The sequence below is a fragment of the Alligator mississippiensis genome, chromosome 4 (genome assembly GCF_030867095.1).
Source record: "Alligator mississippiensis isolate rAllMis1 chromosome 4, rAllMis1, whole genome shotgun sequence".
NCBI lineage: Eukaryota > Metazoa > Chordata > Crocodylia > Alligatoridae > Alligator > Alligator mississippiensis.
The window spans coordinates 87,441,861-87,456,849 of record NC_081827.1 but is presented as its reverse complement, the minus strand read 5'-3'; the positions used below and the strand labels follow the sequence as shown (position 1 = coordinate 87,456,849).

The following is a 14,989-nucleotide window of genomic DNA, read 5'->3' as shown; positions in this document are numbered from 1 at the left end:
AGCTACCAATCAGGAAGGAGAAAACTTCTTTCCTAGTTAGATTAGACATTGGTCTATTTCAGCAGTGGCGCACAGGTCAATTCAATCTCAATCTCTGTGGCTTGATGACTGCATTGGTCCCTGATTGAGTTTGATATCTTGTCCAAGAAGAAGGAGGGGAAGCCAAGTTCCATTTTAGCTCATATTACCTGAACATATTCCTGATGAGGAGTGCTTGGCTGAGATGTGTGTTCTTCTCTAGGCAGGGTAGCAGAGCTGATCTTCCCACTGTTCTGCATTGTTTGGTCAGAACCACCATTGCTGAGATTATCTTTGTGATGGGGCAGCTGTGATTTTGGGCCGGCTGACTCTAAAGCAGCTAATGTAGTTTCAGCATTTTCTTTGGAGGACAGTAGTTTTGCATGAAGGCAGGAGACTAGTGACAATGAGGAGGAGGCAGGCTTAATACACTGAGGTGGGTTTTTACAAACATGAAAAGAACCACTGTGCTCTTTCTGGCATCCCAACTTAGCATCATCAAAGCAGTCCTGAAGCGACTGCACTTGGGAGGCAGAGGACACACTATTTCTTAGTCTTCTGAGAGTTGGGGAGGTGGAAATCCTTCCCAAAGCATGTCTGTCAAACTGGAAAGGTGCATTGTAGCATCCATCATACTCTTTAAATGGAAATTTCAGTAGAAATGAAGACTCGCTGAAACCTCTTCTTTGGACAGAGTCAGTTGGAGGCCTCTTTCTGTCTGTGCAAATTGATACCACCTCTGTTTCCCAGGGTATGAAGATGTCATTTTCTGAGTCACTGTTTTCTGACAAATCCACATTTTCTACATGTAGTTCAATCTCCTTATTGAGAAGATGTTCTGCTGTGTAGGTTTCTTTATCCTGTTTCAGAGGATAATCACAAACCGGCTCTTGCATCATTTAGCTACAGCATGCAGATCTATAGCTGGTATAAATTACAGAAAACAGAGTCAGAAAAAAGTCTGAATCCACAAACTACATAGATTCGTAGATTCATAGATGTTAGGGTCGGAAGGGACCTCAATAGATCATCAAGTCCGACCCCCTGCATAAGCAGGAAAGAGTGCTGGGTCTATATGACCCCGCTAGATACTCGTCTAACCTCCTCTTGAAGACCCCCAGGGTAGGGGAGAGCACCACCTCCCTTGGGAGCCCGTTCCAGACCTTGGCCACTCGAACTGTGAAGAAGTTCTTCCTAATGTCCAGTCTAAATCTGCTCTCTGCTAGCTTGTGGCCATTGTTTCTTGTAACCCCCGGGGGCGCCTTGGTGAATAAATCCTCACCAATTCCCTTCTGTGCCCCCGTGATGAACTTATAGGCAGCCACAAGGTCGCCTCTCAACCTGTTACATGTTGCATATCTAACTGTGATTCATGTCCCCTTTTCACCAATTCCTTACCTCTTACTGAAAATTGGTTGCTATTAATGAATTGGTTTGAAAAACTAATTCCTAATAACATTTTAATTCTTCAAGTTTTTTCTTTAATATACGATACATAACAACACAATTCTATGATACATAATGACATGTTCAGTCTTCACATCACTGCAGTTACTAAAGTCAATGGATTTTAATAGAGCTCTAACTGAATGAACTTGTCATAAGCATAAGATTACCTTATGGATATAAATTTTCAAAAGTGACTAGTAATTTTTGAGCATCCAGTGTTAGTTGCCTGCTTTTTAGAGGGTGGAAATGCACTTGAATTATAGACATATCCAACTGAGCACTAGTAATCACTACTCACACTTAAAAAATCATGATAATTAAGGACTAAGGGTTATTTTTCCTATTTAAGGGTCTGAGCAAAAGCCAATGTATGCAACGCATAACAGCATAACCGTGCATTACATTAGGATCAGGTGCTGTGAACTAACATCTACATTCGTATGGAACCAGCTGTAGAAAATATACCATATGGGTTATGAACTGGCATTAAACTCCTTTTCATTTTTAGAACTTTTGATTCTTTTTCCACACACTTTACATGTTGTATGTGCACTTGTATTTGATATGCCAGCGTGAACGAATGAACCATGAGAAAAATATCCATTGATAAAGAAGCACTGGAGTAGTGAGAGCTCAGCTTGTGCAACTGCTAGATACCATAAAGAAAAATTAAGCTTCTAGAGAACTATTGAGCTTTATATATGTTGGAAATTAATGGAAATAAAGTTCTCTAGTGTAAGTGTTCCTGTGGTTTAAGGTCATTAAGGAAATCCTCACCTCAGCATGGTAGTCATATTCATATAATTGACTTGTACAAATGTAGGGCTGGAAGGAATTTCAAGAGATCATCGAGTCTACCTGCATAGAAGCAGAATCAAGTTGGCTGACACAAGTTGGCTAAAACATGGAATTAGAGGACCTCTATTTAGAATTAGCTTTAGTATTTAAGAGTGGTTAAGACTGCCTTCCTGTGCAGTGTTTCATATCGTTTTGGTATCCTCTTGGACATTGCCATATGAATCTAGAATACTTTGTTGGTGCTTGGATATAATGAGCATTCTAAGCATCCTTATAAAAGATAAGGACACTAGCATTCCATTATCATATCCCTTGTATCAATTTTCTTTCAGGTGTTTGGATTTTCTCAGAGGTTCTGGGGGCAGGATAGTGAAAGGAAGGGGCTGTATTCTTTCTAAAGATTTCAGGGATGAATGAGAACTTCCATATAGGGTGGAGGCCTTAGTTCAGCAAAGCTTAGATACATGCTTAACCCTAAGGACATGAGTTGTACCTCTGCATTCAGTGGAACTGATTTATGTGCTAAAAGATTAAATATTTATCTAAAGGTTTTATTTGATGGGAACTGGACTTCCCTAATTTTCCTTTGGTCTTTTTTTTGTCCAGAAGTGACACTATGGCCCTCAACTATACTAGTGATAACCAGGAATTCACCAGTGCTCAGGATCCCCTTTTCTTTTTTAAATTCAAGCACCTGGTATTCACTGAACACTTAAGCAAATATAATCTAACGATTGTTTATGGCTTGGCAATCTTTTCAGTAGGGAATCAAAAATGAATATAAGGTGCATTGTGTAATCAAGTAATGAAACCAAAAGTTAATAATTAATCTATAGGAACACTATCTCGTCATTAACTGTTATAAATTGACTTATGTTCCAGGATGAATGGTAGTATATCTTTCAGATACTATAGTAACTGCCCATCTAAAAATGTACTTATGTATAGTACAGGTAAGAAAATAATTCATGACAGTTTGTTAAAAAATAAAACTTCTGATTTTGCTAGCAGAATATCTGTTACTGATGTTTATGATTGTGTCAGATCTTTATAAGCTGATTTTTTTTCAAGCATACACATTTACATTTTTTCTTGATTCATTAAATAGAGTTTGTGAAAGTTTATCTGTGCTGCTTAGTTTTCAATTTTTAGATCATTACATTGCATAGTTTCTATTTTTTATTTGACCAATCTACTAGTTCTCCCAATTCTACGTCTTGAGTGTGCAAATTAAAAATATATTTTTGGCAAATACTTACATATGTGACTTTCCAGAAACATTGCAGCCAATACAATGCAATTGCTCAAATGTTTGAAGGAGGCAAATACAAAAGGATATTGAACGTGACTGGAATGACTTTGTTTGCAACTCTGATGAATAGCACCAGAAAGTATTTTTGCAGCATTCACTCATTTCTAATAAAGTATAATTGATGCATGTTCTCATTAAAACTGAGATACACTAAACACAATTTCCATTAATCACTCACAAGAATTAATATTATGTTTCTGTTTCTCAGCAAAGATGTAATTGCACAATGTTGTTGCAGGACCTCTTTTATGACCTTTACAGATTTTATTATCAGACTGGTGAATTGTTATAAATAAAACTAGGCAATATTCATCAAATAAATGACTAGACCTATGCTGTATGATGTATTATCTTTATCTTTTTAGTTATTAGTTTCCAGGAGTGTTTGCAGAATTCTGCAATTTGCCATGGGTAGTCAAACATATGAATAAGAATTAGCAAAGTTTTACTGTGTAGACATTTTTAAACATACTTGCATAAGAAACATGCAGCACAAAAAGGGTTGTAAATAAAACTTACTCCCTACACAGAAAAGGATGACAAAAGTGTCAGAGTCTGCATTTTTTAAACTGAATGCTTAAAAAACTCCTCTCAGACTTTTCAGCAGCAATATCTTCAAAAAGCAAAATATGATGTAAAATAAGAGCCCCCCTCCCCACACATGCATAAAAGTACTGTAGATAAATCATTAAACTTACTACTTTAGACAGATGCAGAGTTAGTTTCAATCTAAAATTGACAACTTCTTATGTGTCAACGTCCTTTGCAAATATAACAAAATGAAATCAAGTTATTGAACACTGACTTGCTTAACTCTTGCTTCAGCAGGAGTGATACCTTTTTTCTCTTTCAGAGCTTCCTTGCTGACTGCTAATAGAGGGAACTAGTTTTTCTTCTTGTAGATTCAAGGTTTCTAGGGGATTTGTTTATCACAAAGGTCAGATGGAAACAGCTTCAGGATCAGTGCCAGTTTATAAAAGGTAACATGATCCATTTTAGCACAAGATTAATAATCTTCACTCTTTATACTAATTTTCTCAGCTCCTTCCTTTACATTTTCCCAGCAGATTGTTCTGCATAGGTTTGTATTGTTATGGTTTGGCAAAAGAAGTCACACTTGGGCAGCAAGAACAGAAAAGATTCTAAAACCCCCACAATAATTTTGTTTTTCTGCTTATGTCTTAAGTAATTAAAATTGGTTGAATTGTAAATAATCAATGAATCCAAACTTTTATTCTGCTTATCTACTATCAACAGTTAGGCTGTAATTTTAAGAGGTAGTATCACAATTATTCAGAACATTAGTTTATAATTATTTTATTAGTGTAGACAATTTTTAGCCTATCATTATTTGATAATGTCTGAGTTTCTGAACTTCATTATTCACTGTATTGTATGCCTGCTGATTTATATACAACATGGTATTGTTACATTCTGTGCTTGGGTAGTTTAAGGTAATGGTTTAGAAAGAGGAGTCTTTTATTATCTTTGTACAAGTTATTCAGAGAGCTCTATAATTGTTCAGATTTTTTGCACAATATGTTTTTGGGTGGCTGAGTTCAAATGTTTGCAGTATGTTATTTGTGTGAGTTTGGGACACTCACGTTTGGCAAATATTTTTCCAAACAGAAAATTTTCTCTCTTAAATGCATCTGATGAAAACATGCCTGATGCAATGGAAAGATGCCCCTTTAATCCAAGAGAGATTGGACTAGGTGAAGACGAGAGCAAAACAAATCAAAAGATTTTATTCACAGGAATACTCTCAGTACTTTTCTTCTGCATGTATCCATCTTGGCAAGTAACAAAAAGAAATAAAAAAAACCCCAACAATCCTCTTTTTCCCCATCCATCTAGAACCTGTGGTTAAGGTTTCAAACAGAATGTTTTAAATCAGTACCATGAATATTATGTTTCTGCTCTTTGGGTGAGCTTTCTGCCCCTTAGAGTTATACCAGCTGAGCTGGAGCAGGTTGTCTTGTTTATAAAATACAGATAAGCATCTCCTTTGACCAGGTGAAAGCCAAACTGAATGATATGTGCTGAAAAATGGGAGGAATGACAAAGATTTACTCAAATCCAAATTACAGAGCCAACACCTCCATGGCCACGTGCGAAAGGTGATTTTCTCCCCATCAGTGACAGAGATTTCAATCCTTTTTCCTTGGAAAAGGAGAAGCAAAAGGTCATGATTTCTATCAACCTGGTATTCCACCTTACCTTGTGGTAGGGTTCCCCTTTTTCCTTCTTTTTGCAGCATCTGAATATTGGCAAAGATAAGTGGTTTCTGGGTATGTCCTCTCAAGAGACCTAATCCCTCTCTTAAATCTGCCTCTGAAACTCTGTTAGAGACTGTTATCAGCTCACCATGCAGGATAAACTCTGGGGAGCCTGAATCTGTTGATGTCTGTGCTGTAGTGGGTGTGACAGCTGGTCATAAATAGCAAATCATTCCACTTTGCTTGAGTTGTCATGCCTGGCCCATCACTGTGGTGTCTCATCTCTGTAGAACTCTTTCTAAAATGTCTCTGTTGCTACTACATGTGCAACTCTACTACTGACAGGGTAGGTAGAAGTACTACCCACAACAAGGCTGCAGGTTGCTGCCAGTGTCAGCCACACCTCCACATTGAGCCTGGGAGTGCATCCAGCAAGCATGCCCTACCCACTAACTACTGCTGTGTGTGTACCGAATCCCAGCAATGAGGAAATGTAGCCACCTGAGAGGGACCCTAAGCACATGCCCTAGTGTTGTTCTTGTGCTCCTTATCTTGAGCTTCTCCACTGCCTCATTTCTGTAATTTGGCATGTGAGTAGGTGGGGCATCCTTCCTGGTGGGATTCCTGGGGTGGTCATCACAGGCATGCTGTAGACATGCCATTCCTGCCCAGCATAGGTCTAATCAATGCAGTGATTAATGTTCTGGCACCACTTGAACCTACCGCTGCTTATGCTGTTGTATGAGCCTGACTCTCACTTGGTGTAAACTGGCAGAGCACCACTGACATAAATGAAGCTATACAAGTCTGCACAAGCAGAGGCTCTCCCCCTATATTTCAAACCATTCATCAAATTTCCAGATATTTTGCATAGACTAATTTACTAATTTTTATTTCATTATTTGTTCAGCCAGAGCACTGAACAGGTAATTCAATGATCATGTTGTCAAGTAATTGGGTGAACCCCCATGCATTTTACATGTTATTCAGTTTTCATTACTGAATATTACGCGCATGCGCACGCACACCTCGCTTAACTAGATGCCTGCCAGCTTGATCCTGCAAACTCTTACTACCAAGTGTAGTGCTGCCTATCTTGGGTCTTCCTCCAGGACTTTTTGGCGCCAGCCACAATAATAAGTAGTGTTCCAGGTAGCAAAGGCAATGTCTGAAGGGAACCTGAAGTGGCTAAAATCAGATGTCAAAATCTAAAACTGTGATCTTGAAAACCATTGCTGAGCTGTCTTCTAACAATGGAGGCACCAAAACTCCACAGGAAACACCACCGCCTCTGGCCACAGTTTAGACAAAAAGGGGATCTCTACTTAGCTATTTGACAAAAGGGGTGCAGGCACCTAGCCTGAAGAAAATAATTTGGGGTAGTTGATTGCAAGTAGACTAAGACACAGACCTAAAAAAAGTGCTTTGGGGCAGCATTGAGAATTGCTTGGGGTCTCAGTATGTCCAGTTTATTAGCTCTACTCAGCTGTATGCTAAGTATACTGATTGTTTTGGGTCCCTTTCTGAGGTGCCTAACTATGCCCCCCCCCAACATGCACATGCACACGTGCACACAGTAGATGCCTAATCCATCATTCAAAAACTCTCCATAGGGGCAGGTATATAAAAGGGTATTGAAACACTGTTTAGGTGTTCAAGTCCTTTAAGGGAGCTGGCTCTAACTGTAGATGAGTAAAGCGCTTGGGTATTTATTTACCCTTTTGGCAGCATATTGAACTCATTGTTTAATGCTCCTTGGACACAGCATAAAACAATCTCACTAGATTACATCACCTAATGGGTAAAAGAAATACGTTAAATGAATAGGATTGGTTTCTACAGGCAAAAGTTCTATTGCTGTATTAGTTGCTAGGATTTCCACTTAACCTATGGGTGTTGGAACACTTTGTGCTTAGAGCCCAAAAGGTTTTCTACACCAGCTATGGTATGCATTGTGTATGAATGCCCTCCTGGCTCTGTGCCACATCTGTGACAGGCCAAATATTGTACGCAAGAGGATGTGCTGGAAAGCACAAAATATTCTGTTGCATTAGAAATGGGCCTATAATTTTGGCAAAGACATAGTACCTCAAAATATGTGTACACCTTATCTAGATGCCAGCAGCTGGGATAGCTCGAGTACTGTGCTGGAGTAACATGGGTATTATAGGCCATGAAAGAAAAGTATGTCAGGAGACCCATGCTTTCTGCACAGTGCATGGGTTATGGTCAATATTCAAATACTAATCAATCCTCATGTTGCTCCCTTCCTTTGCCCAGCTTTGCAATATGGGGATGAACAGTGCAACAGTTGCTGTACATGCACAACAGGAGAGAGGAGCCCATTTTCAATTCCAGATACTCTACTAAGGAGCTTAAAATGACTGGCCCAGGCCAGTGAGCACATCTTCATCCTAACACATATTCGTTTAAACAGGAGTGATGAAGTAATAAATTCATCTCTATAGATTTGATCTTATTGGTTCAGGCATAAAAAGATAAAATTTTGCCCCAAGTTCAGAGATCTTATGGCTTGTTATCCACTGCACAGCACATTCAAGTGCTGTATAATAAAGAGTCTAATTAGCTTTCACTTAAAAGCAGTTGATGGAAACAAAGGGGAAAAAAACCCAGTACACGGTCTATAAAAATAAGAGTAAGAACAAAAAATTTGCCTTGTATGATCTGGCAAAAAGCCACATTACATTTAGTTGAATGTAACAAGATTGTGGAATTCTATACAGTCATACATACAATTTGTTCTGAATTTAAAAAAATATGACAGCTGGATAGACTCAGAAAGGAATTTAGGGTCTTAACTCCTTTTTACACCCATAGTCAAATCCAGGATTTTGTAAAGGGAGGTGCAGGAGCAGCAACCATTGTTGCAGGGATGGCTACTCCCTTACTCCCAGCTACCCCCTCCCCATCCAACCAGGTAGCAGAGTATGCTGTGGGATGAGCTGTGGGGACTTTTTAAAGTCCCCAAATCAGGTAAAAATCCACCCCCCTTTTCCACTCTCAGCATCCTCCCTCTTCCCCCCTGTTCTCAGCAGCACATCCCCTCCACTCCCCTGACCTCCCTCCCCCATACGCGACTGCCCCTGTCCCTGTGCCTGGCTGAGTGGGGAGGGGGGTGGGCACTACAGAGCTGCTCTTGCCTTGCTCTGGCCAGGCTCAGCAAGGGACAGTAGTGATGGCAGGGAACATCCAGGAGAAGTGGGCAGAAAGGAGGAACCCTCCCACTGCTCCTAGCTGGAGCAGGGTAGGAATGGCTCTGAAGCAACCCTCCTTCTCCCCCCCCACATCATCTAGAGACAACAAGAGTGGTTGGTGGGGAAGGGTCAAATGGGAGCAGAAGGTATATGCTTCTGAGGATGGAGAAGTGGGGATGCTGAGAGTGGGGGGTGGGGAGAGATTGGGGGAATGGATTCTTACCTGATTTGGGGATTTTTAAAAGTCCCTGCTGCTGCTCTCATGGGGTGCATTCACACATGCAAGCACGTGTGCTTGCAGCAGCTCAAATAGAAGTGGTACAAATTTGAGCTGGGGCTTTTTGCCTCAGTGCATGTGCTCAGACACGCACTTTGTTCTGGAGCAAGTTGTGCTACTTGGGGAAAAATAACCCTGCCTGGCTTCTCCTGGATCTGCAGCCAGGGGGAGCTAAAGCCCGGGGCCAGAACCTGTGCTGTCTCCAGCAGTACAAAATGCTGCCCTGTCTTGGCCCCAACCATACAAAAAGCTGCCCTGGTAAGCAGCTCAGGGCTACTCACTTTCAGGAGCTTCTGGGGCCCAGCCACTTGGTACCTGGGGACACTACCCCTTATGCCAGCTGGACTGCTGCAGCAGCATCCCAAATCCATTTTTAAAAATACCCCCAAATCCATGTTCTTCTACAAGGCCACTCTGCGCGCGCGCACACACACACACACACACACACACACCCACCCACCCACCCACCCTAGAGTGAGAGAGACAGTGATCAGTTGGGCAATGCTGTATTGGTATATTTACAATGTTAAAGTGATTTGGAAGCCTACCAGTGTCTCTATCATCATGATAAAATACATTCTAAATACCTGTATGTGTTGATGTTGTGTTTTTGGTTTTCTTCGCACATGATGGATGTGTGATGGGGGGATGTGGCGTTTGCAGGAAGGGGTGTGGGGGAAGGTGTGTGGGTGTGTGTGGAGGGATATGGGTTGGTGTGTGGGTAGGTGTGGGGCAACTGCTGGAGGATCTGTGAGTGTGGGAGATCTTGTGGGGGGCTGTTCAGGAAGAGTAGGTCCCCTGCCCCCCACAGGGTGCAGCTCCCCCACACAGCACATGGACTACCCCCTCCCCCACAGGGTCCCAGCTTCCCCCTGGAAGGCCACAGCCCGCCCCCCACCCAGGGCCCATAACTTACCTTTTGCAGCAGCAGGGGGAGTGGGGTGCTCTGAGCCTGCTGCTGCCAGCTCCCAGATCTTGGGGACCCTGTGCTGAGTCCTGCTGGCCCTGGGGCCCCTCTGCCACCTGGGCTGGGCTGGTCCCATGGTGGCAGGACCTGGAGTGGCATGCAGGGACTGCATGCCGGGCCCAGCTGGGTCCTGCTGGCCCTGGGGCTGCTCGTGCCGCCCATGCGGTTTCTGCGTGCCACGCCAGGTCCTGCCTCTGCCCCGCTGTGCCTGCGGGGAAGTGGCATGTGCTGGGACATGGCCCAGCCCTGTGCAGCTCACTAGTCTGGCTTTGCACTGGAGTGGGTCACATAGCTCCTGTGCATGCCTCCCAGAGCTGTGCGACCTGCTCCAGTGCAAAGCCAGACTAGTGAGCTGCACTGGTCTGGGCCAGGTCCTCACCCCCCACAGCCCCAGGGACATCCCCCTGCCACTTCCCAACCCCCCCCCCACATCCCTCTGTCACCCCTCCCACCCACACCCATGTATCCCCCCACCTCCATTCCCTAACTTACCATGTCCAGAGCTGGGGGCCAGGGGCAGCAGGAGCACCAAAGAGACACTCTGGCCAAAACCAGAGCATTTCTTGTGGAGGACTGATTCACCTTGGTCCACTCTTCTGCAGAGCTTTTTTTTTTTTTTTTTTTTTTTTTGACCCCTGGATATCCAGGGTTTTAATTTCATCCCCTTTTTTGTGTTCCCGCATGTGCCTCTTGCCTCGCCTCAAAGGGGTTTGAGATGGGGCAAGAGGCATGTGTGCTCTCATCTGGACATGCCCATGGTGTCTGAAGGGGGTGGGGGAGAGAGGGTACATCTATGTTACTGCAGGCCCTCTAGATCTAGTCTTGTGAGTTGTTTTTTTTTAAAGCTGGCCTGATATATATGAATACTGAACACAGTTCCTCACTGTAAGTACAGTTCTTACTCTTATGGATGTGGTTCATGGAGTTACATATACACAAGGAAAAACACACTCTCTCTCTGTATGAAAACCCTTCATAAAAAGAACCCATCAAGCTAGAAACTTGCAGTGATTGACAATCACGCACTAAACACACATTATAGCTAATGCATCCACACAAAATACATTAGAAGAATATTGTTTAGGTTGTAAAGTTAAGCACTCAGTTTGGGCTGGCAACTTCAATTTGGTCTTCTCAGAGGTATGTATTATAATACCATTTTTAATAACATGATTGCCTACCATTTTTTTCCCCCAGGAATCCTGCTCGGTATGCAGGATAGATAGTACTCACTTTGTGAACAGATGTTATTTTATTCTTGTTCAGCGTGTGCCCCCATGTCTTACTGTCCATCATTCAGACAGAATTATTAACTTCCTCAAGGGCTTTTTATATGCTTCTCATTGTTATGGGATCTGAATACTTCACAAATATTAACAAATTTATTGTCATGATGCTCTTGTGAGGTTAGTGAGTGAATGGTATTTGTACTCATTTTTCAGATGGAAACTGAGAAACAGAGATAAAGGTCAAAAGTGTGCCTTCATTTTGGTGTGCAGATTGAGATGCATTAGAGCTGATTTTACATACTATTTAGTACTTTATAGCCCATTATGTTCAAAGCACAGCCACATCTGTGTTCTCGGTTCTTCTGCAAATTAGATCCCAAGGGTTCAAGTCAGTCACCCAGAAAATGTGGAATGATTAGCGATCTCCAGTTTAAATTACTTGAGTAGCATCATATGGAAACTCTGTGATTAAAATAGGGATTTGAATCCAGTTCTCCAAGGCTACATTCACCCGCTTCATTATGAAACAGTTCTAAGCTACACAACCATCCATGATTTATCTCTACAGCCTATATGTGCTATACCCTGAATGAGGCACAAGTTCTATAGCAAAAAAATATGCGATCATGGAACTAAAAGCTGTATCATAATGCAGCACAAGAAGACCAAAATAAAATGGCCAAAACAACCTTCATTCTGGTATCTCCCTACTTTTGAGGGCTAACTATCCAACCTGAATAATATTCTTTTAACACAGGACAATCCTCCACAACTCCCTAAAGTCACCCATGTGCCAACACAAGCAGTGTTATTTAAGTGATCAGAACTCTGCCACTTGAGCTAACCATAGTTGATAGCATGATTTTCATCCTCTATGTCAATGGTTCTCAACTTTTTTAGACTTGAGGTCCCCTTGTTAGACTCAAAGTACCTCTCAGAAAATGCCAGCTCTTAGTTTTCACTCATTTTTGACCATAGAAAAGTAATAGAAGAATTCTTCTGTTGCAAAGAACTCAAGAAAGAACACAAACAGGTTAGAATGTTTTAACAGTATGAATTCCTAGTTGAAAACTCTAGATTTATCTTGTGAATCATGTTTGTACCCCTAACAGTGCCCACTGTGACATCCTTAAAAGGATCTCTTAGACTGGACATTAGGAAGAACTTCTTCACAGTTAGAGTGGCCAAGGTCTGGAACGGGCTCTCAAGGGAAGTGGTGCTGTCCCCTACCCTGGGGGTCTTCAAGAGGAGGTTGGATATGCATCTAGCTGGGGTCATCTAGACCCAGCACTCTTTCTTGCCTATGCAGGGGGTCGGACTTGATGATTTACTGAGGTCCCTTCTGACCCTAACATCTATGAATCAAGGCACTTCAAGGTGGCATGGCACTGAGGTTGAGAATCACTGCTCTATACAGATCAGCAATAGGTGCTGGCAGCAGAAGAATGGAGAGATGTGAGGAACATGAGTCTCATTCTGGGTTCTAGAGCAGAGTGTGCTTTAGTGAGGACAGACTTTTTTTTGGCTGTTCTCACCAGTTTGTTCCCTGTTCCAATATGGTCTCTTCTGATGCTGGCTCCTCATCCCCATTCCCTTCTCACTCAGCCAGTGCCAGTCCCCACTCTTCAGGCTTCTCCTTCTAGCCAGTCGGTTTTTTTCTAGCAATTCAGCCAAGACTCCTGAGAAGACTCCAGCCAAGAACCCTTCAAAAAGTCCAGCAAAGTCACCTCAAAGAAGTCCTTCCAAATCAATATGATTGCTATTTATGATATAAATACATTAATGTAGCTATATTACTCATGTATAATTGATCGAGTACAAAATTCTGGGGTATTTTTGGTGAAAATAGGGTATTGGGCCTTGGTTCAGGAACCAATCCCCCATTTATAACATTGTTTCTTATCAGAAAATTGGTTCTGAGTTACAACGTTTCGACTTAAGATGCGGTTTTCAGGAACCAATTGTGTCATAAGTCATAGGACTGCCTGTACTCTGTGCTTTCATTTTCAGGGATTGATCCTTGCCTTGCCCAGAGCAGCAACAGGTGTAACTGCAGAGAAAGTCCTGATCAGGCTGGATTAGGTTTAGTTTGGATAGAGTCTTTTGGAAATCTAGCTGTGGATTATGTGGTAGCTGAAATCTCCCAGTGGTTTTTAACTTGGTCTAATTTGGTCAGATTTTTACAGGAACAGCAAATGGCACATTATTAACATAAAGGCCATTTATTCTTCAGCCCCTCCCAAACACATTTCAAGGCCCAGATCCTAAACTGAAACTTACCAGAGAGAATTTGTCAAAAATTTTTACCATGGGCTAAACAATGTCTTTTCTACGAGATTTGCTGCTAAAAAGGCTGAAGTGTTTAGACTATAGTTTTCTAGAAAGTTGAGCCTGAGGCAGATACCAACATATGCAGCATTTCAGGCCAGATGGTTAAAGTTTGGCCAGCTTCAGTGATTTGTAAACCTGATCATAAAATGGGAAGTATCAGAAAAAAACTTAGTATGAGGCACTGGCTAACAGTGGTGCTGCTATAGGCAGTGCTACCAGCTTTGCTTATAAATAATTGCAATCAATAATACCTTGCATTTCATCCAGATCTATTAGTACATTCTCCAAAAGTGGGTTACTGCTGTTATCCATTTTACATAGATATAATAAAGATAACAACAGCTATAAATAGATGCAGTTTACAGCCCCTTTTTCACATAATGATTTATGCATTAAAGACATTTCACTGTGAATGTTAGGAAACTACTTCTGGGAACAAATGAAAACATAACCTGTAGAATTAAAGAGCCTGTTTCCTCAGTAACAAATCAAGATTGGAATCAATATCATGCAGCTATTCAAGGTCATTCTTCATAAGAAATATTGATAAAATTGCAACTAAAAGTAAAGGTCTGTGTTTTTCAGAACCAGCTCCCATAGCTCCAAAACAGTTCTTTAAACTGAAATTATATGCAAAGCTAAACAGAAAACAAAACGACAACAGCATAGCAGTCATTAAAAGAAAGGGGTGGTGTAGTTATCAGGATAATCTTCCTGATTCTTACCAGCATCTGTGATCTTCCAACATGCTGCATAATCATCATCAATGTAGGAAAATTGCAGCTTCTAGTCCATGTTGTGATCACTAGTCCTGTGCTCTAAAATGGCTATCACTGGAATACCAAAGGTCAATGTGAAGCAAACTCAAATAAAATGTGTACTTTAGGGAGAGAAAAAAAATAAATAAAAAGGGAGAAGTTCCCTTGCTCTGCATTTGTTTGGGAGTGTTTGTAATGTTTTGAAATGAGTAGGTTTTTCCTGATAGCCTGAAAAGTTGTATTTACTAGAGCTGTGCAAAGCTTCTGGTGCTGATTTGATTCAGAGGAGATTTGGCCTGATTTGGCAGCTGAATCTCCAAATCTGAATCAAATCAGGAGACCAAAAAAAAGATCTGAATAGATTCAAAGCCTCCAAATCAATTCAGAAAAGATTTGGAGAAAGATTTAGAGATTTG

At 41.5% G+C, this 14,989-nt stretch overlaps 1 protein-coding gene across 2 annotated transcripts in view; it reads right to left on the bottom strand.

The window, feature by feature from the left end:
- PLEKHG7 (pleckstrin homology and RhoGEF domain containing G7) overlaps positions 1-14,634 on the bottom strand; it is a 67,276-nt gene extending 52,642 nt beyond the window's left edge. For both annotated transcript variants that reach the window (XM_019480804.2, XM_019480805.2), the window contains exons 1-2: positions 14,541-14,634; positions 189-942 (exon numbers count right to left, since the gene is read on the bottom strand). In XM_019480804.2, the coding sequence (XP_019336349.1) occupies positions 189-917 (729 nt within the window). In that variant the 5' untranslated portion in view covers positions 918-942; positions 14,541-14,634. The remainder of the gene's footprint in view (positions 1-188; positions 943-14,540) is intronic.
- Positions 14,635-14,989: the final 355 nt, after the last annotated feature.